The sequence below is a fragment of the Chenopodium album genome, chromosome 26, assembly GCF_948465745.1.
Source record: "Chenopodium album chromosome 26, dcCheAlbu1.1, whole genome shotgun sequence".
Taxonomy (NCBI): Eukaryota; Viridiplantae; Streptophyta; class Magnoliopsida; order Caryophyllales; family Amaranthaceae; genus Chenopodium; species Chenopodium album.
The window spans coordinates 9154551-9181424 of NC_137859.1; the positions used below are offsets into that span (position 1 = coordinate 9154551).

At 32.7% G+C, this 26874-nt stretch overlaps 6 protein-coding genes across 6 annotated transcripts; 5 read left to right on the plus strand and 1 right to left on the minus strand.

Annotated features, from left to right (window-relative positions):
* The first annotated feature begins 652 nt into the window (after positions 1-652).
* Positions 653-3356, plus strand: LOC145617941 (uncharacterized). Its single transcript, XM_081672714.1, has 5 exons — positions 653-881; positions 2158-2357; positions 2742-2882; positions 3027-3107; positions 3225-3356. The coding sequence occupies exons 1-5, from the start codon at positions 653-655 to the stop codon at positions 3354-3356; spliced, it is 783 nt and encodes a 260-aa protein (XP_081528840.1).
* Positions 3357-3918: 562 nt separating this feature from the next.
* On the minus strand, positions 3919-7282 carry LOC145618528 (uncharacterized). Its single transcript, XM_081673298.1, has 6 exons — positions 6851-7282; positions 5563-5762; positions 5084-5224; positions 4751-4831; positions 4305-4432; positions 3919-4163 (listed from the first exon to the last, which is right to left on the minus strand). The coding sequence occupies exons 1-6, from the start codon at positions 7083-7085 to the stop codon at positions 4118-4120; spliced, it is 831 nt and encodes a 276-aa protein (XP_081529424.1). The 5' UTR covers positions 7086-7282; the 3' UTR covers positions 3919-4117.
* Positions 7283-10258: 2976 nt separating this feature from the next.
* On the plus strand, positions 10259-14552 carry LOC145616644 (uncharacterized). Its single transcript, XM_081671401.1, has 6 exons — positions 10259-10645; positions 12262-12461; positions 12623-12754; positions 13207-13287; positions 13820-13947; positions 14258-14552. Exons 1-6 carry the CDS (start codon positions 10414-10416, stop codon positions 14301-14303), a joined length of 819 nt encoding a protein of 272 aa, XP_081527527.1. The 5' UTR covers positions 10259-10413; the 3' UTR covers positions 14304-14552.
* Positions 14553-15784: 1232 nt separating this feature from the next.
* LOC145618565 (uncharacterized) lies at positions 15785-19650 on the plus strand. Its single transcript, XM_081673337.1, has 6 exons — positions 15785-16203; positions 17413-17612; positions 17850-17990; positions 18610-18690; positions 18825-18952; positions 19253-19650. The coding sequence occupies exons 1-6, from the start codon at positions 15972-15974 to the stop codon at positions 19296-19298; spliced, it is 828 nt and encodes a 275-aa protein (XP_081529463.1). The 5' UTR covers positions 15785-15971; the 3' UTR covers positions 19299-19650.
* A 265-nt stretch (positions 19651-19915) lies between these two features.
* Positions 19916-22981, plus strand: LOC145618564 (uncharacterized). Its single transcript, XM_081673336.1, has 6 exons — positions 19916-20670; positions 21162-21361; positions 21458-21598; positions 22110-22190; positions 22293-22420; positions 22725-22981. The coding sequence occupies exons 1-6, from the start codon at positions 20436-20438 to the stop codon at positions 22768-22770; spliced, it is 831 nt and encodes a 276-aa protein (XP_081529462.1). The 5' UTR covers positions 19916-20435; the 3' UTR covers positions 22771-22981.
* A 359-nt stretch (positions 22982-23340) lies between these two features.
* On the plus strand, positions 23341-26712 carry LOC145618566 (uncharacterized). The gene is made up of 6 exons (XM_081673338.1): positions 23341-23630; positions 25011-25210; positions 25368-25508; positions 25761-25841; positions 26018-26145; positions 26426-26712. Exons 1-6 carry the CDS (start codon positions 23399-23401, stop codon positions 26469-26471), a joined length of 828 nt encoding a protein of 275 aa, XP_081529464.1. The 5' UTR covers positions 23341-23398; the 3' UTR covers positions 26472-26712.
* Positions 26713-26874: the final 162 nt, after the last annotated feature.

A 26874-nucleotide genomic window follows, 5' to 3' on the forward strand; every position in this document is an offset into this window, starting at 1 on the left:
TCAGTTATCACATACAAAAGGGCCTAAGGACAACATCCCTGCGCTAAGGCTGTTACGCAACAATATTTTCTTATAAAGGTAGCATTTTTTAGCCTTGGATCGGAATATATTAGTCGTAGAAGTATAATCTATAGTACGGTAGTACTTTATCTTTGTGAACACTCTAGTGTTGCGATTAATACGAAATAGATGGAGGGAGTTAGGGATGGCACGTGGCCACGTGGGTATTAAAATGCGGGTTCCGCACCGCATCCGCCCCAATTTTGAAGTGGGTATGGGTCCAACTTTGGCAGGTAAGTAGGCGGGTATGGGTACAAAAGTCACACCCGGCCACCGGTAGCGGGTATATTTGATTAAAGTGAAGTGAATAGAGTGTTAATTGGTCAAAATCTTCTCAAATCCTTAAAGATAATTTCATAATAATCGAATTAACATCTAATACAACATAGTCATTATTGTGAATCACTCTAATATGGATACAAATCATTTATGATTCATATCATCTTTATTTCCAAATCATCCAAGCCCCCATTTCAATAATTTTTTGTAATATAAATAGAGAACGCCCAAATTCTTCAAATCAAATTCATTAATTAAAAAAAAATTCAATTCACCTTTTCAATAATTTTTTCATTTTGTTAGAATTTCATTGATGGGGAAACGAAGGGTTACATCACCAATAAAAGTGTTAACCCAATGGTTTCAAAGACGATCTTTTATTGTTAAATTTATTTTGGGAGCCGTAATAATCTTGTTTAGTTTGGTGGGATTAAAATTAAGTGTAAGAAATCATGATAATCTTTTTGTTGCCTCTGAAACTATTCATGCTCTTGGGATTTTGATCTTGATTTACAAGCTCACCATTCATCGATCTTGTTCTGGTATGAATTAACACTTTTAAAACCCATTTATGTATATTATATGCTTGTAATCATATATTTTTTATTTATAAAATAAGTTGAGATCTTTCATTAAGACTGTTGAGGAGTAAATTACTTGAATTATGGTTCGTATGATGTATGAATTACTTTATTGGTCATTTCTAAGAATTTTTGTTAAAAAATGTACTTTAAGACTAGCTTTTGAGTCATATAATTGTTTGATCAGGAAAATATGTAAATATATGCTTAATTGGGATTTATAAATCTTTGTTAATTAAGAGGAAAATTTTGGTGAAATGTGGTTTAATAGATTAATTTTCTAATTGGTAATTGAATAGAAAGACCTATAAACATAATATTTTGAGTTTTTGTATTGTATGTATTTACAGTCTCAATTTTAGATTTGTTTGAACTCCAATTCTTTTGTTGAATGATGAAAAGGAAGTGCATTTTGTGACTAACAAAGACTCATTTCTCCAACCATTTAAAATTTGACTTTTTCTTTCCTAGGTTAGTGTTAGTGCATTCCTAGGTTGGTACACTTTGGCTTGAAGAAGCTAAAATATAGTCATTATACGAGTATATTATTAAATGTATGTATACGCGAATCAAATTACCTCCTCAATTATATTTAAGGGTTTTTGCCTGCATGTATTTATTTTGAAATCTATTTGACGTCATCTAGTTGCTTTTTTAGTGAATTTACAATCAGATCTTGACTTAAATTATTCCATTTTTTAAGGAGGATAAATCAGGTTAAATACGAAGAATCATAGAGTTTTCTAATTAGCAAGTAGGGCAACTGAATAAAAAGATTTGTATTAAGTAGATAACTTAGAGTTTTGATATTTGATTGTGTATCATCGATCCTAGCTAAGATTTTCTCAAACGATAATGTTTTTCAATAATGCAAGGATGACAAAGAGATAATGAAGGACCAACCTATTGACTCTTCTACTCTTTAACCATAAAAATTACAACCTTTTTTTTAGAGTTAGTGCACATTAGTTCAAATATAAACCAACCTGCCTTATAAATGAGTATAACAATAATATCCATACTAGTATACTATCTATGAGTTAGCTCAATAACTCATCTACGTATAGATAAATCCGGCCTTTAGTGCAAATGTACAAGTTAAATTAACAATAATTTGAGTAATATGACAACTAAATCAATATGACAAAAGTAGTATAAACATAAGTATAATCTAAACTTTATATATTATTGAAATAATCAAATATATATGGTGCTGATTCCTTTGTAATTGTAACAGGGTTGTCACTAAAAACTCAAGAACTAACAGCTATATTTCTAGCTGCAAGACTTGTATGTAGTGTTATGGTTGAAGGTGACATTCATACATTTCTCGACTCCTTAACTTTGGCTGCTACTATTTGGGTGATTTATATGTTACGATTCACGCTGAATTGTACTTATAATAAAGACCTCGACACCATGCCCCTTTACTATGTGGTAATGTAATCTTCACTTTGTCTATTACTTAAATTTTGGATGATTATATCCTATATATACTGAGACATATACATTAAAAGTATTTCAATAACAATAGTACGATTTCTAAGGGTCTATTCTGATTTACTAAATTGAGCTAAACTGAACTGAACTGATTGGAGCTAAACTGAATTGAATAGAACTGAAATGGATTGTTTGTGAGAGAAGGAAATTAAGAGCTGAGCTGAACTGAACTGAAATTAAGCTGAAGAGAATAGACCCTATTTGTTGTCGATTTATTCCCTAACCTACCCCCTACTTTTAAGTGTCTAATCTACAAATACAGACCAATTAAAATCTCAAGAAAATCTTATTTGTTGATTAATAAACGATGATGTTTTACAGGTTATTCCTTGTGCCATCCTATCAATATTAGTGCACCCTCAATCGCTTTGGCCTCTTTTTGCTCGTGTTCTCTGGTCGTTTTGTCTGTGCGTTGAAGCCATTTCAGTGTTGCCTCAACTTCGATTTATGCAAAACGCAAAGGTTGTATTTTCACTTTAAAGCTATTAATTTGTTGTCATTTCGTCTTAAATTAGAGGAAATACACATATACAATACAATAGTACTTATACTAACCAATTTTTTGATTATGCTACTAAAACTTTGAGAATTTATGCTATACTTCAGATGGTTGAACCATTTACTGCTCATTATGTTTTCGCCTTGGGTATTTCAAGGTTCGTGGGATGTGCTCACTGGATCTTTAAGGTTAACAATTTTCGCGCTTTCAATCTACTATGAATTGAATTGCTTGAAATTTATACATTATTAACGTATAATAGTATACATTTAATGATAAACATTAACTAACTCTGTTCAATATAGATATATGAGACCGGTGGAACATATCTAGTGTTAGCAGGCAGAGGACATTTTTATATACTGCTAATATTGGTAGCTGAGATTGTTCAAACTTTCATATTGGCAGACTTTTGTTATTACTACATCAAGAGGTAAATTACTAAATCAACTTCTCGTATTTATTACTTTTGTCGAGATTTAATAGTTACAGAGTATATTAGTATTTCAAATTACACTATCAATGTGACTACTGATTTTGTACAAAAGGAGCTCTTCATTTTAGATTCACTACGTTATAAGACCGCTTGCTAATATCCTGTTTTATTTTGCAGTGTTGTGAATAGGAAGAAAATGATGAGCTTACAATCACCAGTCTAAAAGTTTATCACCTCATACAAAGTGATTTTGGTGATCAAGATTGGAAGGTTAACACAAAGGCAAAACTCAGGAGATCAATATCTTTTCTCTCTATTGTTGTTTGTTACTAGAGTAATGTTGCTCTTTAATATCTGGTAAATTTTCGCCGAAAACACATGAATAATTATCCTGATTTGAGATACATTAAAGAATCTACTTGTCCAAACTTTGTACTACGTATGACAGTTAAGCTAAGGCTTTTGGGCGAAGCCCCAACAAGAAAAGCTTTGTTGTATCATGGATTCATGGTTAGTTAAATCAAGTCGCGTCAAAGCAACAATACTTTGGAAGAGTCCGAAAAACGCATATCCCATCTAAAAAAGAAAAGAAAATGCAATAGTAGATCAGATCATATATACAATCCCCTCTGAAAAAACAATAACAGGGAAGAAAGCTGCTCCTACATATATTTTCCTTCCTTCTGAGTTCTGACTAATAACAGGATTATGTTCTTACTGCTTCAATCAGACTTTTATTGTAGCAAAGTATGATCCAAACCTTCAAACTAATGAGCGTAGGCTCATTATGGTCTGCCCCTCCATGACACTGTCGAACCACAAAAATACGATTCATCATTAGCCATAATGATTATGTAATCAGCACTCTCATCAGGAGTAGAGGAGTATATACTTTTTCACCTTATAACAGATAACTGGAAATTATGATATGTAAGTTCCCAATACTTACCTCTTAACATAGTAATAACAGAAATCTGCCAAGATGAATGTATGAACCAATTCAGCAACAAGAGCCAACAGTATCCAAAAATGTCCTTGTCCTATTAGCATCAGGTGAACACCTCTGGTCTCAATAATCTGTATAAGTTACAATGCATATAGTTAGTGAAGGAGACCCTTTAACATGTTACATATTAAGATTCATGTCATGCTAACTAGATAGGCAGCAAAGCGGACACAGGACACTGTCAACTAATACAGTAGGCGAAGATGAAGTGTCTGCTACGACTTCTTCAGAATCCATAAATAAATAAATAGATACATGACTGATTCCGAATTTAAAGCCTGAGAAGTACATGATACTGGAGGAAATGCCATACAAAATTTAAGCAGCAAGTGTTGTTCAGATCAATTTCCAAAGATAATTAGAAAATTTTCAGGTGTCAGAATGCTAACCTGAATTATCCAATTAGCACATCCCATGAACCTTGAGATGCCCAAGGCAAACACATAATGGGATGTGAAAGGTTCAACCATCTGCAAAATACCAATGAAGAAGTTAACATGTACGTAGTAATTAATATGTACAAGAGTACTTTTTAATTATTAATTTTAATTTTACAAAATCTTGATACTTGCTGCATTACACGAAGAGTCTGCCACTGATACACAACTGTGTAGTAAGGTAATTTGTTCAAAAAAGCCTCTATAGTGCTCAAGTGTAAGGTGAGTTCTTATGTAAAAAAAAAAACCTTCAGCTCTTTACCTACCGATTTTACTGAGAATTACCTTTGCATTCTGCATCAAACGAAGCTGGGGAAGGACAGCAACAGCTTCAAGCGAAATGCAAAATGACCACATCCACCGCATCAACAATGGAAAAGGTCCTTTAGGATTTGCTAATAATGCAGCAACAGCACAAGGAGCTAACTGTACAAAATAAAACAGTAAACATAGTTATTTATTTTTTACTTATGTGCAGAACATACTGCATAGTATAATCTTTGTTCATTCCATGATTAATTTTATGTACTTTATGAATAAACACAAATGTTTGATGCTCATTTCTTACGAGGTCCCTTTAAAATATGAAGTATATGATTGAAAGTTCTTGAGGAAATTAGTGAATGAATCATAGAAATACGTATGAAAAAACATTAGTACTAGTTGTCACAACTTTATGAGTACAGAGAAATACAAACTGTAAAAAGGAAAGGAAGAAAACAAGACATTATGGCACAACCAAGATGAAGACACTAAAAAATTACCACATAGAGCAGGGGCATATTGTCTAGTTCATGCAGGTAAGTTGATTTCAACTTGAACCGCATCATATACATCACCCACAAAGTAGCTACAAGGGTTAGGGAATCGAGTACAATATGTATCTGCTCTCGGATTGAAAGGCTAGACAGGAGTTTCACAAATAGATTTATAGCTGTAAGCTTTTGAGTCCTTAATGATAGACCTATGAGATACAAGCATTAAAAGATAATTATCAGTAATTAAAAGGGTCATATACTTGGTGCAACCATTGACATGTACTATATGCATTTACGCTCAAAAAATAGCTACTCCATGTCTCCATCTAGAACTAATAGTCACAATTCACGAATGTTCAGTAGAAAGATCTCACATTTCCTTAAAAACAAATAGACTAATATAGGTTTTCCATACATACAACATACCCCATTTTGCTAGGTGGTGAAGAGAGTATGGCCATATAAAATCAATTTAATACTCAATTTTGGACGGAGTGAGTACAGTATAACGCTTGCAAAATTTACTTTAAAAGGACAGCAATGTCTTCTGCAGTTACAAGATCAAATAAATGGAAAACTTAAATTAGTTGGGTCAGTCAGGTATTTACATTGATAGATGATCTGGTTTCTTATAAAACTCGCAATTATCATGACAGACAGATGAATTCTACATTGAACCATTTTACTACAAGTACTTTAGATTTGAGTACTAATACTAATTCACTTGTTAAACTAGTAAACTACTCCCTCCGTCCCATGATTACAGACAAATAACTCTAAAAAGTACGGTTTTTAAGGATGATGGAAAAAAATAGAGGAATATTGTATGGAAAAGTTAAAAAGTGAAGAATGTTGGGTGTTTTTAAGTGTTGAAAACGCAATTGATCATTTTCATTACCTATTATTTGGTAGGAGAGGTGAGTAACATACTCAATTTCTCGAGGGTAACCATTATTATCCATTTGTTAACCTTCCCAATTTTATGATAACAAAACCATTATTCTCCTTAATCTTCAATTTGATACAAGAGATTTTGTTCCTTAATCCTATTGCTTATCAACAACATCAATTGATTGGAAATTGAAAGTAACATAAAATCAATATAAGGATACTAATGGGTATTAATACTGTTGCAATGTGCAACATCCCAATATCTATATACTTCCTCTATTCTCTATTAATTGCAACATTGTCGATATACATTGGACTAACCTATAAAAACCAAAACATTGCAATTAAAAAAGAACGTGAAATGTTACAATCACAAAGATAAATGGGGTCAAAGAGCACATACCAGAACAAGTTTTGGAGATGGTAAGCTTGTAAATCAAGAGTAAGATACCAACAGCATGAGAAGTTTGAGCAGCAACAAAGAAATGGGAATGTTCTTTGACAAATATTTTTAACAAAAAAAGCAATACGACCGCAGCAATGGCGCCCATACATAGCTTCTGTTTCAGAGTACGATTTCGAACCCATCTACCAATTTGCTGCACCAATGCTGGTGTTTCATATTTGAATTTACCCATTTCGAATTTCTATATATTTTATTTTCTTGATTTTCTGGACATAATGAGGGAGAAAGATAGTGAAACACAAACAATTGGAAATTTGGAATTTCCATTTTTAGAGAGTCGTTAATGAATTGAAGGTGTTTATTGAATCATTTTTTGTACGAGTCTCTGAAAATAAACAGAGAGAAATCCGGTAATGAGAGGTCCGAGGAATTTTTTGGGTTCCAATGGGCCTTGCACCAAATATCATTTGTATTTTTTTTTTTAAAGAGCCACAACGATGGTTGATGATATCGATCGTAGAATCAAGTGGAAACTAGAGGGGAGCTCTTATCTGTAGTTGTTTTTAGATGTACGAGTAACTCATATAGTGCAAAGATGTTTAATTTAAAGTCAATATTAATATATTGCCCTAATTTTTTAAGCTTTAAACCGTAAGGGTTTATGTCTTTATGATATACGGAGTATTCATCGGAAATCTTGTTTGAAGGGCTATCCAACCATTTGAAATTTATGGACTAAACTTGATTTTGGTCTTATTTGGCTTTTAAAGAACCGAGATTATGTGCTCTTAGGAAATCCTCCTAAGGGCAATTTCTAAAGTATCAAAGGAAAGGATAAGGATTAGAATAATGATTAATACAAAGATAGATGCTCATTTAATCACTTAGTAAATGACCAACATTAGCGATCATGTTTGTAGCTCGATTTATCTCTCAATATATATGTTGGATGCTTCAATTATCCAACTTAATTGCTATCAAGGAAGTAGATGTTTGCCATAATATTCTTGATTTGCCATGGAATTGACCAAAAACCTCTAATTGAGTTTATCAATAATAGACTATTACTCAATAATATTGTATTTTAATAATTCCTTCTTTAAAAGCTTAAATTTGTTTTTGTAAAAAGAGTTGTAACTTCTGTTATGTAGATCTTGGTGTGCCAAGATTGTAAGTGCGAGCTTCAAAATTTGTCAACTATAATCTCTAGTGATAGTTCTTGTTGTTGAACACTAAACCTCCCAAGCAATTATGACAGAATTTGCTTAATTGGTGACAATGTAAGCTATAATTAATAGTTCGGAGTATGTTTGTATCAAAGAATAATTACTTACATTATTAGACTCAAAATAAAATGTCAAATACAAAATATATCTTTCCTTATTTAAGCTAGCATATCACCTATAGTGGTATTAATGTGGAAAAGCATGACAAAATCACACATCGATCAGTATAATTAATGTTAATTTTAAATTAATCTTTTTATTTTTAATTAGCATATCCAACGTCCTCGGGGCGTAGGGCGTTCGTTAGCTTTTGCCATTTAAAAAACATAATTATAAATAGATGATAATTAACCTATTTTGGCTTTCTTAATTATAATTTGGACCAAAATGAGATTATGAGAACATCCATCAAGAACATCTTGATTTTCAAAGGAGTGCAACATCTCAAAAACACCAAATGAATGAGAATGATCCTAAATCAATAAGGACAATGACCCATTGTCACGTGATTCACGTCTTAGCCATCTTTAATCTTGTTTATACACCAATAATTTAATTGTCTTCAATCTCTTCGTCCAACATACTAGGCGATATATTTCCGTTGTAGGGCCGAGCTTGATGTGAGGGCTTCTCTTCTACTCTGTTATAAAAATTGCCTCAACTGTCACCCATAAAATAAAATTTATTAATAAATAAATAAAAATGCTATCCAAAATCCATATATGGCAACAATAATTTGTGATTGTTATTTTTTGGGGTAAACATGGCAACATTAATGTAACACATGACACATAGTCTAACGAGGTCACAACCAATTAAAACCTACCACGTAGGACATATTACATGTTCTAGCCAATAAGATAATGCCATGCTATACTTGCAATTTATAATTTATTTTTTTCCTCTACTACTTCTAGCCTCTAAAATCTCTAATCTCTATAAAATGTTTCCTAAATTTATTATGTTGCAAAATTTAGTACTTCGTAATACTCGTATTAATTATTGATCATGCATTGATGCATATTTCATACTGTGAGGAGATGGAGATCAGACGAGGCTAGTAAGAATTTAAGTATAGGAAACTGTAAGAGATTTGAGATGTTAAAAATTTCAGAAAAATTAACTATCGTGTTATATTTTACATATATGTTTCATACTTTCATGGTATGATTTAATAAATAAACTAGTGTGTAGCCCCGGGCGATGTACCGGGTTTTGCTTCGAATATCAATACATATATTATTTGGGCTATAAAATCATAAACTATTTAATTACAAAAAATAAGTGAACAATAATAACTAATGAAATTAAATAAACGCTCTCAAATTGATGTCTTGTATGGTTTTCTTTTCCTTTTTTTTTAAAAAAAAAAAAAAAAAAAATCCTATTCAATACATTTTTCTTTTCTTCTTAGTTTCCTTAAAATAGACGGGAAGGGTGAAGACCTATATTTTAACGAATCACAGATATTGATAATACAGATAGAGTTAATTGTATTTCATAACTAATTGATTGGGCAACAACCCATAAACCACCTAAAAAAGAATACTTATTATTTGATCCATATCCTGACATAAGAAGTCCAATGGGAGCAATGCTTGAAATAGCGATCCTTAAAAAAAACACCAATATTGAGATCGGCTAGAACAAGGTGAGAAACAATTAAAAGAAATTACTGTATATTTTCACTTATTTTAAACTAATTACCTAACTGGATAATATAGGGTGTTTTTATCAACCTGATTTTTACTTATCTAAATTTACCTAAACTTATATCAAAAAGTTTTTATTTTTTATTTTTTAGTTCTTTCTTTTTTTCTAAACTAAACTTATTTAAAATAATCTAAAGTTCTAAACTTAACTGATTTCCTACACCTGAACTTATCAAATAAAAGAACAAAAGGCTAACCTTATATGAAGTACTCTATCCGTTTCGTAATAACAGTTACATAATAATTGAAACATTTCCATATTTAAAAAGAATCTACTATTATTTTATTTCTATCTTCTATCAACCCCGCTTTACAAATATTGATTAATATTTAATGTTTATATATATAGTCATATATCATTACCCTTAATAGGTGGGTAGCCATTTCAAAAAAAAAAAAAAAAAAAAAAAAAAAAAAAGTCTCTTCTAATTTTCACTATATAATAATTTTCCTAAAACTTTATGCATATCCCAGCGTTACAATCTGACAATCATTACGAAACGGAGAAAGGGTTAAATATACTTGAATAAATCATCACTCTCTCGTCTCCTTTTCATTAGAGTCAAACAAACTAAAACCAATTTCTCTCAATCTCAATATCTCTAAGTAAAAAGTCGGGGTAATGGGTGACAAAAGAGCAACTCCGACGGCAGTCAAACAACTGTCGCGATGGATTCGAAGCCGATCGGTGAGACAACTTGTAACAATGGCGACAATTGCAGCACTCATGTTCTTGATTTTACTCAAACTTTTCGTCAAAAATTATACTTATTATTATATTGCTGCTCAACTTGCTCATTCTATTGGGATTTTAGTCTTGATTTACAAACTCACCATCACCAAAACTTGTTCTGGTAATTTCCCCCTTTTTTCATTTAATCCCAATTTATTCAATTTTTGTTGTACAATTTCATATATTCTTATTTAATTTGATTTGATTGTTTATGAAGTATGACTCTGTTTTATTAATGTTTTCCTGTAATTTGCATACCCCTTTTATTCAATTTAATTAAATTATTTTTCCCCTATTCGATTGAATTTGTTATTTGGACAATGATGGTTCTTTTATTTAATTTTATTTTTTCCCCTTTTATTCGTTTTAATTTTTATGCTTGTCAATGTACGCCTTTGAATTAATAGTTTTCAATCTTATTAAAATAATTCATAAAAATAGATTATACTTGTATTGAAATTATAGAGTTTTATTGAGTTTCATGTTCATGTTCATCTTCATTATTGTCTGGAACAGAACCCTCCTCACGTGTGTGTCAGCGTGTTCATATGCAAAAAGACTTGCGTGAACCTGGTCCACAATAATGTTATTGTGGACCTGAGGTTTATAAACACGTAACTGACATTATATTGAACATAGTGACCCTTAGTTTTAACATAGTAACCTTATTTTTAACATAATAACCTTTATTAAAACTAGTATAACGTTTAATATTATTGTAAACTTAAAGTGCAACGTTATGACTCTAATTTTAACATAGTGACCTTTATTATTCATATTAATCGGTATATAAAATATTTCATTAAAAAATTAACATCTTATAGCCTATATATTACCAAAATGACTTTTATTTCAACATAGAGACCTTTTTTCTATTATAGTGACCCTTTTTTTTTACTAATAAAACACCTATAGTTTCTCCAATGCTAGTGGTCCACAATAAATTATTGTGAACCAGGTCCATTTAAGAATTTGTAGTTCATATGAGAATTTTTAAGTGAAAAAAAAAAAAAATATTCTACATTTTTTATTGATAGAAAGATTGAATATTCTTTAGGATTTTTAAATTGAATATTAACACTAACTTGTATCTAAATTTTGTATTTTTATGGCTTTTTGCTTGAATAATACAAGTACATGTCTGACAAAATAGAACTTAGATTTGACGAATTACGAATATTATTTTTGGGTTAAAGTTTGTTGAAAATGGAAGTAAATAGGGTGTTCTTAATGCCCTCCATGTTTCTTTTTGTCAATCTTGTTTAGATAATTCCAATGCAATGGATTTAAATACCCAATCAATATCTACAAGGGATTATAGCCGTGGTCTCGGGTGGGATCTTGTTTGATTCGTGTAAATTCACAATATTTATGCTTATGTGTATACATTGAAAATTTTGTGCAAAAAAGTAAAACAGGATTAAAAGAATAGAGAAGAAAAAAATCATACAGAGTACTCGTATTGTGACTATGGTCTATTAACAGTGCAAAAGATTTGATTGAGAAAACAATCTACATAAATCATGGAGAATAGCATAATTGATGCTAATATGATATAATATCCTGTCTACCTAACAATCAACCAGCAGATTACATGATTTTTGTTCATCTATTTGTGATACTGTAAATTTTTTTAAACAGATAGTCGATCCTTGGTTTGTTTTTAGTCTATTAATCATTCAATATGCTAGTATTTATGAATTTTAGTAATTGGTATATCCTTATTGATCTTCACAGGCTTATCATTAAGGACTCAGGAGCTTACTGCGATATTCTTAACCATAAGGCTCGTGAGTCATTTTATGTTCACACGCGATATTTACATTGTACTTGATTGTATAACCCTGGTATCTACTCTCTGGGTTATATATATGATACGATTCAAGTTGAAGAACACCTACTTGAAAGAGCTTGACAACATGCCTTTATATTATGTGGTAAGAACCCAAATTTATTTCCTATTCAATTTTAGATCATAAGTAACACATTCCGTGATATATTTGAGTCTCTGAAAATTGGTGTAGATTGAGGCATCTATTTGGATTGTTATATTTTAGAGTATGCAAAGAATAGTGACACGTTATTTTGCTGTTTGCAGCTGGTGCCTTGTTTTATTATTGCTGTTATAGGCAATCCTGGATCTGGAATCATCGGGGTGCTATATATGTTTAGTAAGACGATTGAAGCCATTTCAGTGCTTCCTCAGCTACGCTTAATACAAAATGCTAAGGTGCTGTAACTCTAGCTTTAATTTGATACTTAGCAAAAGTGTTAATGTCTCTTTTTTCATAAAGAAGCTCATTTCATTCTTGGGTAGTTTGGTTGTTTGGTTAAGTCATCTCATGCTTCATTCAGAATAGAGTCTTAGCTCAATTTAGGGGCCATCTATTGAAGTCCGTCTCTGCTAAAGCTAATGTTTGTCTTGGGTCCTGGTGAACTGGTTGGATTCAAGTAAAACGATACTCCATAATCCATATTAAACAAAGTGTAATAACTTACTTTCACAATGACACATACACATGCTTGAACTTATATCAGGAGCTACTTCATAGTTCATACTCGTTGATAACTTCCATTTGATTCTTCCCAGATGATTTTTCCTCTATCTTCTTGGGAAGAATTTATGTAATCACTAATCTTGGTTGAGCTGGATTTCTAAAGTCTTTTCCCTTTGTGATGCAGGTGGTTGAACCCTTTACTGCCCATTACGTCTTTGCCCTAGGTGTTGCAAGATTCTTCTCATGTGCAAACTGGATATACATGGTTAGTATACAACATATGTACTGACATACTGTCTTAACTCTCAAGTGTTCTTGTAATCTTTCATTTGTTTTCACAAGATTGTTTATGTGCATCTACATCATGAATTCAAATCTTTATGAAAGTTTAGCTGAGTCGGAGTTTCTTAACAAAGAGTGGAAGCATAGATGTAGGATTGATTGAATACACAAATGACTTGAATTGTGTGGTAGCGCTAATTTTATCATGATGCTCCCTTGACAGCTGGCATGTATGCTAGTATGCTAATTCTTCCTATTCTCCCTTTCTATGATCTTTGATCTAATCAGGATGAATCCTCACATCTGGTTTTTGAGAGGAACAAGAATTCAAATATCTAAAATTTAAGAGTTACTGTTCTTCTTCCCACCTATGGCGTTCTATCATCATGATAAACGTAGTGTTTTAGAATGAATGAAAAAATAGTTGTACGTGTATTTGTATATTTTTGTATTGTGAGTCATGTTACAGATTTGCCTAAGATTTCTCGACTTACTGATTTTGCAACTACATACAGATTGTTGACACCAAAGGAGCAATATTGACTGGAATAGGAAGAGGACAACTTTATTTGATCGTAATTCTTCTTGCTGAGGTGGTTCAAACTTTCATCTTGACAGATTTCTGCTATTACTATATTAAGAGGTACATCTATTTCTGAACACTTATGTCGCTTAGCTGCTCTAATGCAATATTACATCAAACTTCCAACCTCATATATTTGTGAAATTAGTAGTTCAAATAACATTAAACTCCAACATAGTGCTTTTTTTAATATTCTAATCTATAATCTGTTGCACAAATTTTTTGAAAACACTACATTTAAACCACATTGTCTTTTTACTCATTTCGACATACTTTCCTAGCTACTACAGGAAATTCTTAGCTATTTTGGTTATCCTTACTTTGCATTAGCTACAAAATACAGATTCTAATATGGAAAAACATTTTACAGTGTAGTGGAGGGACAAAGCATGATGCGTCTACCTTCAATGGTCTGAGCCCGGGATAAGAATTTGGGAGCTGCAGCCATAATTCTCTTCATGAAGATGCTTAAGTTAGTGAAATGCTCGCCTTCTGCCCATCTTTACATATCGGACAAATGGACCTTGTATATTAGGAAGGGTGAGCATCCAATTTGTGTAAAGTACTCTACATGAGTAGTAAATGTGAAGAATTAGGGTAATTGAGGTTCATTCTCGGCTGGAAGCAGCCCTGCTTATTGGAAATAAGAAGTGCACTTTTGATTATCCCGTTTCGTTTCAGTCTACTCTTAAAACTCCCCCTTGCTCTCTAGAAGAATAAAGTCTATCAGATGCATTTATCCTTGCATTAATCTTGATCTAAACAGGAGTATGTTTGTGTTACTAAACTCACGTGTAACGAGTCTGCAGCCCCTTATTTCTGGTTCTTCTGTGTATGGGCAGATACACTGATGTAGTTTGATTACTATCTCAGAGAACCCATATAGCTTAGACCTTGATCCTCCAAGCTCATAACCTCATAACCATAACATTATCTCGGGTTACTTTGTTTTTTTGTCAGAATATGGTCAGATCGAATCAGTTTTTGACAGCCCTACTCGTGTCTAACTGTCTATTATACCCATATTAGACGTAGTGCTGAACACACATAATACGTGTTTGCTATGTGAGTTCTTTTTAGCACGACTTATAAGTTGAATCCGAGCTAATGTTCCCAGAAAAACTGGTACCTAGAATTCATAAGTAGTTGATTAACAAAATGTACCCAGCATTCATAAACTTTGGATTTCCACGCTATGGAAATGGATAAGTTGGCGGTGTAGCAGCTTCATAACATTATTTGCAGGTAGAAGTGGTTCAAGTTCCACAAGTCAATCAACCTAACCATAATTGCATCACCTACAAGGCTACAAGTATTAAACTATGGCCTCGTCAATATCTCATACAATACAACATTAAATTGTGACTTAAAATTTAATTTAACTTTTATGAATAAAAAATTTAGTCCATTTGTTTATCAAGACTCGCAATGATTTGAATACATAATTTAACCATTATATCTGCAATTTACTATTAATAAAATTTTCACTCGTATTACAGTAAGGCATTGTTAAAATAATTCTATTAAAAAAAGTTTTTAATCAATAACTTTATATAACAAATATAATTGAAAATAAAACATAATATAATTAGTAAAATAATTTAATTGCTTTAATTAAAAAAAAAATTATTTTTTAAAGAAATAATTTTAATTCATCAAAAAGTAAATATTTCATTTTAGCAAAAATCAAAGGAAGAAAACGACGCATGTGTACCAGGACATAAATTCTCGTACGTGGCTAGATTACTTTGTTAGTTTTATAGAGGTCACTTTATTCTTTTACGAACGGTCAACTGAGCACATAATGTAAAACGAGCGGGTACGAATTAAAATGAGCCACAAGTATTTTTCTTTTTTTTTTTTTTTTTTTCTCGGGATTACTGTATTTGTGTATTTGAATGGAAAGGTTCGCCGACTCAGCGTGATTAGCAAATCCATTATAAAAATGGTAGTTAAAAGTCGTATCAAGTTGTATGTCATTAGTCATTAGTCATTAGTCATTAGTCATTACTCAACCAACTAAACCAATCTTCATCTCTCTCTTCTCTCTCCTCTAAGTTCCATTTTTAAAAAGAGTTGAAAAAATGGGGGACAAAAGAGCGACTCCGACGGCAGTGAAGCAACTATCGCGATGGATTCGAAGCCGATCAGTAAGACAACTAGTAACAATGGCGTCGATTGCAGCATTCATATTCTTGATTTTACTCAAAGTTTTCGTCAAAAATTATACTTATTTCTATGTTGCTGCTCAACTTGCTCACTCTATTGGGATTTTGGTCTTAATTTACAAACTCACCATCACCAAAACTTGTTCTGGTAATTTCCTCTTTTTTCTGATCATTTCTATTATTGATTTTTATTCTTTTATCAGTTCAGCTGATTATTTGAGAGTTTCGAGTTAATCTCTTTGATTTTGAAATAAATCAAGAATTTGTGATTTTTTATCTTCGAAAAAATCTCCGGAAATATATTGACGGTATATTCATTAATTATTTCGATTTTCATGGAATTGCTACTATATGTTTATTTTTCAATTTTAATTAGCACTTAATAACCAAGAGATGGACTTGGAATTTCTGGATTTTCCTCAAGAACTAAAAATGTTACTTCATCTCAATTATTTTTATTATGCTCTTCCTGTTTAGACGTTGAATAAATTTTAATAAGACTATAAAAGTATTTGTATAAATTATTATTGTGTCTTAATTAGGAATAATATTTAATACGGAGTACTAAATATTTATATTATTGGTAATTGACTAATTGGGATAAGATATGTCATAATGCGACAATGTCCACAGAGTGAAGTTATTGTTCACATGTCAATATCATACTATAAGCTGTAACACTAACACTTGTAAGTTGTAACATAAAAAAAAACATTTGGTGCCTTAGTGTCACCCGAGTACCTCGTGGAACACCTTGTTATTATAATAATATGTGTATGAATTCATTGTTATACAAGGACTCGTACTCCTTCCGTCCCTAAATTACATTCCTCTTTCTCATTCCTCTTTCTCACATTTAATGCTAGAAAGAGGAATGTAATTTAGGGGGGGAGAGAGTATTATTTTACATCCGTAAGGCATACTAGGCATTAGACAACGACTGTAAATGTATCTAATTTTATTCAAAATTGTTTTTAATTGATCATAATGGATTGAACTTACTAGAACTTATTTGATCTTATACTCTGTATGAACCTTTTTTTTTTTTTTTTTTTTTTTTTTTTTGGAAATCGGTAAAATTAGTTGGATAGAATGCACTCTAGTGTAACCATGCTTATGCACAAATGTGGAAAGGTTAAGAGGAATAGCCTAGGAGGGTTGGTGTTTAAAGATACGGAGTAATTTTGAAAACTATTTTCTTCAATCATGAAAATTGATATGAACTATGTGAAGGAAATGTCTACACAATCTATAAGGTTTAGTGCTTAATGGTTATTCCTATTTCTACTTCGTATTCAGGATGCATTGACATAAGATGTTCCTAGTAATATGTGTGTGTTCTTGATGATCTTTGCAGGTTTGTCATTGAAGACTCAGGAGTTAACGGCAGTATTCTTAGTCATGAGAGTTGCGTGCCATTTTATGCTCATACGTGATATTTATGTTGTACTTGATTGTCTAACCCTTGTATCTACTCTTTGGGTGATCTATATGATACGATATAAGTTGAAGCAAACCTACATGGAAGAGCTTGACAATATGCCTTTGTATTACGTGGTAAGCAATTCTGTTCCTTGTTTCGTTTTTGAAAACTGATGAACGATAATGTAGATTACATAATCAAGTATAATGTGCTTATATGTGAGGATCACTCAAAGGCAACTACAGCTTTACTAATAAAGAGAAGTATAGTACCTTATAAATTGTACCAGTAGGCAACTTTTTACAATATTGTCTTTGATCCGAAACTACTAAGCATGATTAATATTGAAATGTTACTGTTGTTATATACAGCTGGTGCCTTCTGCTATCGTTGCATTAGTAGGCCATCCTGGATTTGGAGTGAACTTTGGCCTCAGATTCTTCTATATGTATTCTAAGACAATTGAAGCCGTTTCAGTGCTCCCTCAGTTGCGCTTAATACAAAATGCTAAGGTATTGTTAGATTAACTTCGATACTTTACAAATATGTCTATAATATCTTTAATATGTTAAGATAATGTCAGATTGTAAAATTATAAAATATTGGAACTTCAATTCCTTGATATTTGGTGAGAGTGTGCTAGGTTGTTTAGTTGAGTCATCTCATGCCTCGTATAGGATTTAGGTCATCTAGTTTCTGGTTTTGCTTAAGTTTGAATAAGTAAACTGGTTGCATTCATGAGTCTGAAACTGAAAGTACCTATTCAAGTATTCATCACACCTAGGTGCACAATGCTCCGATGTAGTGATGTGGTAATATTTTTATTTAGAAGAGGGTTCAACCTATTTATGTCTATCTTTGAACAATCTTTACATCACCACAGAGCACATTCTCCCACTTTCCCACACGTACCTGGTACGTCGCATAACCTTCAGAGCTCAATTTCAGTAAACCAGTGATACCCCTCCAAACTTCATGCATCCTTGTTCAAATTCTATCAAAAGATAGAACCTATTTATACTCTGTCTAATGTTGTCTTTGCCATATAATTATCTACTTGCACTTGCTAATTTATTTATTGATTCCACTAATGCTTTATTAACTTTTCCTTGATTTCCCTTTGTGTTGCAGATGGTTGAACCATTCACTGCCCACTATGTCTTTGCCCTAGGTGTTGCTAGATTCTTCGCATGTGCAAATTGGTTGATCATGGTAAGGATATAGCATACATTACACTGTCTTAAACTCTTAATCAAGTGCCATTCTCTCATAAAAAATTTACAATCGCATGTTAAAACTTGTCTAAGATTTCTCGACTAACCACCCACCTTTTCTACTACATACAGCTTGTTGACAGCAGAGGAGCAATACTGATGCAAATTGGGAAAGGACATTTGTATTTACTAGTAGCTCTCCTCGCTGAAATTGTTCAAACTTTCATCTTGGCAGATTTCTGCTATTACTACGTCAAGAGGTACATCAATTTTTGAAAGTTCATACTTGTCCCTTTTTGTTTACAAAATAACATTACATCCAACAGTATACAATTTGTGTAGTTAATAGTTTAGATCATACTAATTATAGCGACAGGCTGATCATTCTATATACTGTACTAATTCTATGAGAATCCTCTTTTAACTATGTAAACTACTTGAGAGTTGAGACATATACTGTCCTAGCTACACTCTAGCATGTGGTTGCAAATCTATACCCCCCTTTTCCCCCTTTCTTTGGTAACAAAATGCAAAATTTAACAAGAAAATGGCTTTGACAGTGTAATGGAGGGACAGAGCATTATGAGACTACCCTCAATGGTTTGAGCTGCAGCACCTTGTGCTATCGGAAGGCTGCAACAATAAAGTCTCTTCATGAAGATGATCGAGTTTCTGCCCAAAGGGGAGAGTAAGACTTTACTCCCATGTTCGCCTTTCATGTGATAGCAATGTATCAATAGATAAATAAAGACTTGTATGCTCTCAGTCTCAGATTATATTTTATTTTATTTTATTCTTCCTATGAAAAATAAGGATTTGCTCTGTCAGCTATCAGAAATAAGAAAGTGAGCATCCAATTTGTGTAATTCGCACCACATTAGCTTATGTGAACTGTGAAGCAGGGTAGTTAGTGAAGTTGGGTTGGTCATAGGAACTTAAGAAGGTTCAACCTCAACTGAAAGTAGCTGTTGTATTGTTGTATACTTCGTGCTAGAAATGAAAAGGTGCAATTACCGTTTTACTTTCTCCAAGGATTACACTTTACATGATATTCATATTCATGTTACTCTCCCCTTCATTTGTATCCATGAGAAAGGCTGCCAATTTTCTTTTAGAGAGAAACTCTTCACCAAGCTCGGTGATTGAATCATATATTTCAAGATTTTTCTTCCAAAACTACCCTTCTCGAGTCCTCCCCACACAAAAAAAAAAAAGTCTTCAACTCTAAATGACACGTAGGCCTGGTCCGCATGTCCTAAATTAGGCTCACTCACCTGTTTCATGGGCTTAAAAATGATCAGCCCGGCACGAATAATGACCCCATCGCCCTGGCTGGCTAAAGAACCAAGCTCACCAACATGACCCAATACCCTCCTGTTATCAATTTGACTTCAATAAAATGGGTGAAATTTTTTAGTTTATGGTGACCTTGTATAGCAACAGCTCCCAGCTCTTATTATGAAATCGTATCAATTATTTTTTATTTATTATCTATTGAAATGAACCCTTTTTTAAAATACTTTTGGAAGAATTTCGAAGTTTATTTATTTGGTAAGAACACTACTACGCAACCTCACCTCATTATAATCAATATTTATGTAGTGGCTAACATGGCTAACATGGCTTATGGTTGCTCTCTATTATTAAGTCAACCAATAAATCCCATTTATCTCTCACTCTAATTTTCTCTCATTCTGTCCAAATTACTACTACCAAAGAATAACTGAATTGAAGTGAGATTAAATGAGTCACAAGAGGGGGGCAACTCCGACGGTGGGGAGGCGGATGGCGGGATGGGTTCGTGGTCGAACAATGAGACAGCAAGTAAGCATGGGCACATTTGCAGCATTGGCGTTGCTGGTGCTGTTGAAAATGTTCATGAAAGGAGAAACACATTTGTTTGTTGCTTCTCGAACATCTCATGCTGTTGGCATTTTAATCTTACTTTACAAGCTCACTATCACCAAAACTTGTTCAGGTAATGTACTTTCTTTTTACTTTTCTTTTTCCTCTACTAGAAAAGTTTATATCGTGATTTCCTCTTTAAACTTGTTGAATAAGATATGTTACATATTGGTTGTTGTGTTATTTACTTGTTTGAATGTGTTGCAAGAATTGGTTGTAATTTGGAATGTAATCATTTGCTAAATCAAGATAAAAGAGTTGCTTGACTTGCTACCATGAGATTTTTATCAATGAAACAATAATTTTATTAAACCAAAAAAATAATGTTGATTGTTAAAGAATTTAACACTGATGATTCTTGTTGATTGTTTAAGAAATAATAACTACAACACCGTCAAAACATATGAAGTAAATCTTTGATCTTTTCTGTGTCTTTTGCCATCATTCACTATTTGTGTTCTGTTATTTTTCTAACATATTGATCATAGACCGAGCTATATGAGCCATCTTACTATCTTAGTAATAAATGTGTGCAATAATCGTTGATGATGATGATTTTCACAGGTCTTTCAATGAAGACTCAAGAGCTTACAGTGATAATCTTAATCATGAAAATTATGTGCTGCTTTACACTCTTGTCCAAAATTCACGTTTTACTTGATTCTGTAAGTCTTGCATCTACTTTGTGGGTGATCTATATGATGCGATACAAGTTAAAGAACACCTACATGCAAGAGCTTGACACCATGCCTTTGTACTATGTGGTATGAAATTTTGTTTCATGCATGATCTATTCATCTTGCAATTGTAAATTGTAGGATGAACAATAGTGACATGTTATGTATATTTGGTGTTTACAGTTGGTGCCTTGTGCCGTTGTTGCATTAATAGGCCATCCTGGATGGCAATTCGACATTGTCACCAGATTCTTGTACATGTATTTAACAACAATTGAAGCTGTTTCAGTGCTCCCTCAGCTTCTCTTAATACAAAAGGCCAAGGTATCATATATTTATAGTTACAGATTTATTACCTTGCAACAAGTTTGTCTACCCTTGATCAGCCCTGAAAGTCGATCTCAGCACAAGCTCATATCAGTACTGATGAAACTTTGGAAATTCCTATATGTTACATTGTTGTAGTAAGAGTTGTATAAGTCATGAGTTGAATACATGAATTTACTCGAATGTTAGTTGTTCAGAATCAAGTCTTCACCTAAGTATAGCCAACTACTCGATGAAGCCCATTTAAGCTTTGAATTTAAGTAGGTAAATAGTTCAGCTGGAATTTAAGTAGGTAAATACACAGTACAGGCATGCTGATACAGGCACAAATGTGTATCAGTAGTAGTTGCTGTTTCTTACTTGTTTTTCATTGTTTTGTGTCGCTTTCAGACTTCATCAGTTAGTTCTCCTAGCTGAGTGACTCTATAATTTCACATGTATCTAGTAAAGAATTGTACATGATCGTGAATCCTGAATTCGTTTGTGTAATTTTTCTTTTGTAATGCAGCTGGTTGAACCATTTACTGCTCACTATGTCTTTGCCTTGGGTGTTGCCAGATTCCTCTCATGCGCGAATTGGATATTTTCGGTTAGGATACAGCGTGCCTACATTTTATACTGTCTCAGATGTTTTCTCTTAACCTTTCAATTCTTTGATTGATAATCATGTATATTTTGTAACTGTAAACAGCTCATTGATACCAAAGGAGGTATATTAACGCAAATAGGGCAGGGACATCTTTATTTATTAGTATTTCTTCTCTCAGAAGTGGTTCAAACTTTCATCTTGGCGGACTTTTGTTACTATTATGTCAAAAGGTATACCAACTGAACTCCTTAACACTTATATTCGTCACTTCACACTAAGTAATACTCTGTAGTCTGTACTAAATATTTTCACCTGCATTAATTTGTCGCATTACTGGTTCAAATTAAGTGTCTGTGACAACTATTATTTACTGATAAAGTTGGTCTAACAATCTGATCTAGCTATAAACCATACTAGATTTCGACTTGTTCAAGCATAGTCAGATGTATTCTTCTCTAGATAGTCTAGAATGGTGTATTTGTGATATTCAATTCTTCGGTCAAATACATAAACTAAAGAAATTTGGTTTTACAGTGTGATGGAAGGACAGCGAACGATGAGGCTACCTTCAATGGTCTGATGCTGGGATTTACATGGATCAAGTTTTCTAAGCCCTTAGCTTTGTTCCATACATTCTTTGTATTTGACAGCAAGACATGTATGCTTTTGGCCTATAAAATCTGCCTGTATAGAAGAAAAAAACATCTAATTTCTGTAAATTGTTTTTTACGAGCAAAGTCTCTATTATACACTTGACTGTACTTTTATGTACTTATTAGTCTATTAGATGTAAGTAAACCCGAGTTTATACAAAAGTAATTAACAACTACGAGTATTTCTGAATACAGTGAATATATAGTTAATGTAACAACAATTTGTTCCTGACAAAAAATAAAAAAAATTTCCCATCAAAAAAAAAAATAAAAAAAATGTAACAACTAAGTCTGATGAATATATAAATCCTCAATGATAAATGAAATAAATGAAGGTCACATTTTAAAAAGTCACTTTCATTCATTAATAAATAACAATGGAAAACAAAAAAACGTCTGCCTCAACTTTGAAGCTAAGCTGACCCACACCACCAGTTCACGTTCACTACATAATTGTAGTGACCCTTAACTCTCCCTTACTAATTTTTTATTTATTATACTTTCTTCTGCAATTCTTCATCTCAACTTTGACAATTCTAGTTGTTAGCTCTAAAAATGGGTGACAAAAATGCAACACCGGTGGCTGTGAAGAGGATAAGCAGATGGGTTCGAAGTCGATCAGTGCGAGAGCAAGTGACCATGGGAGTGGTTGCTGCATTTGTGATGCTTGTTTTGATCAAAGTTTTTGTTAAAAGCCAAACTTATTTGTTTGTTGCAACTCAAGTTGCTCATTCTGTTGGTATCTTGCTCTTAATTTACAAGCTCACTATCAACAAAACTTGTTCCGGTACGTACTCGATCTTTTCTTTTATTTACCTCTTTTAATGTTGATACGCCTCGTTTGGGTGGTTGGGTTTTATTACAATTTGCAAGTTTCCTTTAGGCATCATAGCTTATGTCATATATATAGGCTGTGCCACATGAGAGTTGGGACGGCGCGGCTCATGTGGGGTGGCCGTGCCATCCCATGGGTCACTACAAGTGTTGCTAATAGTATCGTGATTAAAGAACATACAGTATAACATTGTGATGCATTTTAAACGAAGTTATCACATTGTATTTCATGCTCTTTATTATCTTAAGTTCATAATATCATGTTTTATTTTACAAACAAATTAAATTGTTATACAATATATATGTACACATTAGTATTTTTGTGCATGCTATTTATCATGCACTTGTGTAGTTGTGTATGATTTAATTTCGGGCAGAGAATACTTTCTTTTCTTAAATTCCTCCCTATGTTTAGTTGGATTATTCTGTTTTCTTGGTCAAACTGATTTTAACCGTATTTTTTTTTTTTTTACTTTTTTTAATCATCATTTTAATATGTTGGTAAAATAGTAATTTTGTCACAAAATATATTAAATTTTGACAATATTTTTATCCAAGTATGAAACAGAAGTTATTAATGATTTAAGCGGTATAGTAGTGTCTAGAGACCATGGAAAAGATAGTGCAACAAATATATATATATATATATATATATATATTTTTTTCCTTTTAATTTAATTTATTGATAGAGTTCTGAAGAAGACAAGGATCCAGATAAGAAAAGTGAAGTTGTTATCTATTTTTGTACAATTATCAGATAACACTGTTAATGATAATCAAGATTGGTCCCATCTCATTTGTCACAATTAATAGCAAACTAACACTCGTGAAACACATGTTTGGAGGATAATATTGTGGATTTGTGGGTCACATAGATGATTATTATACTGTTGTCGTAAGATTGATACCAAAAAAAGGTTTTAACTCCTAAAAGTTAAGCATCAAGTAAAATTTACACAAATTTTTGGTAAATGATATGGTCTTAGATCGAGGTGGTATATAGTTATTTGTAATATGTGAATTTGTGAGCGGATTTGTTTAGGAGAGCAACAATGGCAGCAATGTAGACGAGATTTAATAGTAGTCAGTTAATCACCTTTCCTATCTCAAAATCAAAGACATTCAATGAACAAATTAAATAAAAAATCAGATGATTTTTTTATCAATCCAATTGACCAACACCCTAAAGATCTCTTACAAAACATGGCTACATTCAAAGAGCTACGTAACACAGATAATTCCTTAATTTTCTAGTAGACTATATTAATGTATCCTTGCTTTCAAAAAAAAAAAAAAAAAAAAATATTAATGTATCCTTTCTCAATCTTCACAGGTCTATCACTGAAGACTCAGGAGCTTACAGCAATGTTCTTACTCATGAGAATCCTATGTTTCTTTGGGATCTTCCGCGATATACATGTTGTTCTTGACTCACTTACCCTTGTATGTACTCTATGGGTTATCTATATGATGCGCTTTAAACTAAAGAACACATACATGCAAGAACTTGACAGCATGCCTTTGTATTATGTGGTAAGCAATTTTTTTCTTGTCCTGTTTTCAATCTTTTATTTTTCGCTTTTTTCGTTTAGTTTGGTGCTTAACTTCATTATTATTGCCTTGAACACACTTATCTCACTCATAGGATGATTAATATAGTGATTTCACATGCTATGTTTTCGGTTGACAGTTAGTACCTTGTGCCATTGTTTCAATAATCGGACATCCTGGAGGGCGAGCTGGCATTCTCTTGGGGTTTTTGTTCGTGTACTATATAACTATTGAAGCTGTTTCAGTGCTCCCTCAACTTCAGTTACTACAAAAGGCCAAGGTACTGTAATTCCTGTTTTACTTTGCTAATATTTTACTAATCTCTTTAAGCTGTTTCAGTGCTCCCTCAACTTCAGTTAGTAAATATTCCAAAGTACTTATTCTTATTTTGTAATTTGATTGTATAAGGCTTTAATCTTCTGTGTTTTACAGAATCATGTTCACTTTTATATGTTCTTTCGCCTATTTGTTTATTGGTGGCCCTGTGTGAACTAACGCGTTCTTCTTTTACCCTTCATCTTATGTTTCTCAGATGATTGAGCCATTCACTGCTCACTACGTATTTGCGTTGGGTGTTGCAAGGTTCTTCTCATGTGCAAATTGGATAAATATGGTGAGGATATAAGTCTGTTAGGATCGGATACATTTACTGCTACAAATGCTCTAGTAACTTACCCCTTTTAATGTATTGGAGTGGAAATTTTGAAATGTATGATTCATGTCCAACTGAAATTTGTCTAAGATTATTCAACGAAACTTATAGCCGTATATTGATCATATTGCATACAGCTTATTGACAGTAGGGGAGAACTCCTGACGAAAATAGGGCAAGGACAACTTTATATAGTGGTGGCTCTTATCTCAGAGGTGGTTCAAACATTCATTTTGGCTGACTTTTGTTACTACTATGTGAAGAGGTACATTAGCTTCATTCTAAATTTTACGTATGCATTTTACGTTATTGATAGTGTATAAAACATGTGACAATGTCACAATGCTAGCTGAATGTTGCAATTTGATTTAATATAGAAAACTACATTTACAGACTGATGTCTGATAGACAGCATCTGACCATGTAGACATCATATAGCTATACAAATTTTGGGCTTGTTCGACAAAAGTAGTTGATAGCTTCCTTGGTAGATGTTATACTTGTAACTTGTCAGCATGATGTTTATAAGGGAATGGTTTTTGCAGTGTGATGGCGGGAGAGCGCATGATGAGGCTACCTTCACTGGTCTGAGTCTAGGATCCGTTATCGGGGCAGATAATGCTGGGAGCTGCAACCGTAAACTTTGTTCATGTATATGCTGAAGTTTGTTTGCTGTTTGTTTCATTGTTTACTGCCTTACTGTACAACCCCAAATAAACAATAAGGAATAAGACGTGTATGTATGTGTTGAGTCTCAGATTGACTGAAACCTTCAGCCATCATCGACTCGAAAGTGAGCAAATTTATGTAAAATACAGTACTAACCTTGCAAACATTCAAGTGTAGGGTTGCTAATGAGACGAGAAAACTCGTGAGCTACTCGAGTTCGACTCGGTCAAAACTCGACTCGAGTGAGCTTGACTCGAACTCGAGATTGACTCGTAATGTTAACGAGTCGAGTCGAGTTGCTCATTACTCGACTCGAAAGCTCGTA

Coding starts and splice junctions, on each gene's coding strand:
- LOC145617941 (XM_081672714.1), top strand. CDS start 653: ATGGGGAAACGAAGGGTTACATCACCAATAAAAGTGTTAACCCAATGG. Junction 882..2,157: donor CATTCATCGATCTTGTTCTG/GTATGAATTAAC, acceptor TAATTGTAACAG/GGTTGTCACTAAAAACTCAA. Junction 3,108..3,224: donor GTGCTCACTGGATCTTTAAG/GTTAACAATTTT, acceptor TGTTCAATATAG/ATATATGAGACCGGTGGAAC.
- LOC145618528 (XM_081673298.1), bottom strand. CDS start 7,085: ATGGGTAAATTCAAATATGAAACACCAGCATTGGTGCAGCAAATTGGT. Junction 5,763..6,850: donor CATCTCCAAAACTTGTTCTG/GTATGTGCTCTT, acceptor TGTATCTCATAG/GTCTATCATTAAGGACTCAA. Junction 4,164..4,304: donor TGTTATTACTATGTTAAGAG/GTAAGTATTGGG, acceptor GTGGTTCGACAG/TGTCATGGAGGGGCAGACCA.
- LOC145616644 (XM_081671401.1), top strand. CDS start 10,414: ATGGGTGACAAAAGAGCAACTCCGACGGCAGTCAAACAACTGTCGCGA. Junction 10,646..12,261: donor CATCACCAAAACTTGTTCTG/GTAATTTCCCCC, acceptor TGATCTTCACAG/GCTTATCATTAAGGACTCAG. Junction 12,755..13,206: donor GCTTAATACAAAATGCTAAG/GTGCTGTAACTC, acceptor TTTGTGATGCAG/GTGGTTGAACCCTTTACTGC.
- LOC145618565 (XM_081673337.1), top strand. CDS start 15,972: ATGGGGGACAAAAGAGCGACTCCGACGGCAGTGAAGCAACTATCGCGA. Junction 16,204..17,412: donor CATCACCAAAACTTGTTCTG/GTAATTTCCTCT, acceptor TGATCTTTGCAG/GTTTGTCATTGAAGACTCAG. Junction 18,691..18,824: donor GTGCAAATTGGTTGATCATG/GTAAGGATATAG, acceptor TACTACATACAG/CTTGTTGACAGCAGAGGAGC.
- LOC145618564 (XM_081673336.1), top strand. CDS start 20,436: ATGAGTCACAAGAGGGGGGCAACTCCGACGGTGGGGAGGCGGATGGCG. Junction 20,671..21,161: donor TATCACCAAAACTTGTTCAG/GTAATGTACTTT, acceptor TGATTTTCACAG/GTCTTTCAATGAAGACTCAA. Junction 22,421..22,724: donor TGTTACTATTATGTCAAAAG/GTATACCAACTG, acceptor TTGGTTTTACAG/TGTGATGGAAGGACAGCGAA.
- LOC145618566 (XM_081673338.1), top strand. CDS start 23,399: ATGGGTGACAAAAATGCAACACCGGTGGCTGTGAAGAGGATAAGCAGA. Junction 25,211..25,367: donor GCATGCCTTTGTATTATGTG/GTAAGCAATTTT, acceptor TTCGGTTGACAG/TTAGTACCTTGTGCCATTGT. Junction 26,146..26,425: donor TGTTACTACTATGTGAAGAG/GTACATTAGCTT, acceptor TGGTTTTTGCAG/TGTGATGGCGGGAGAGCGCA.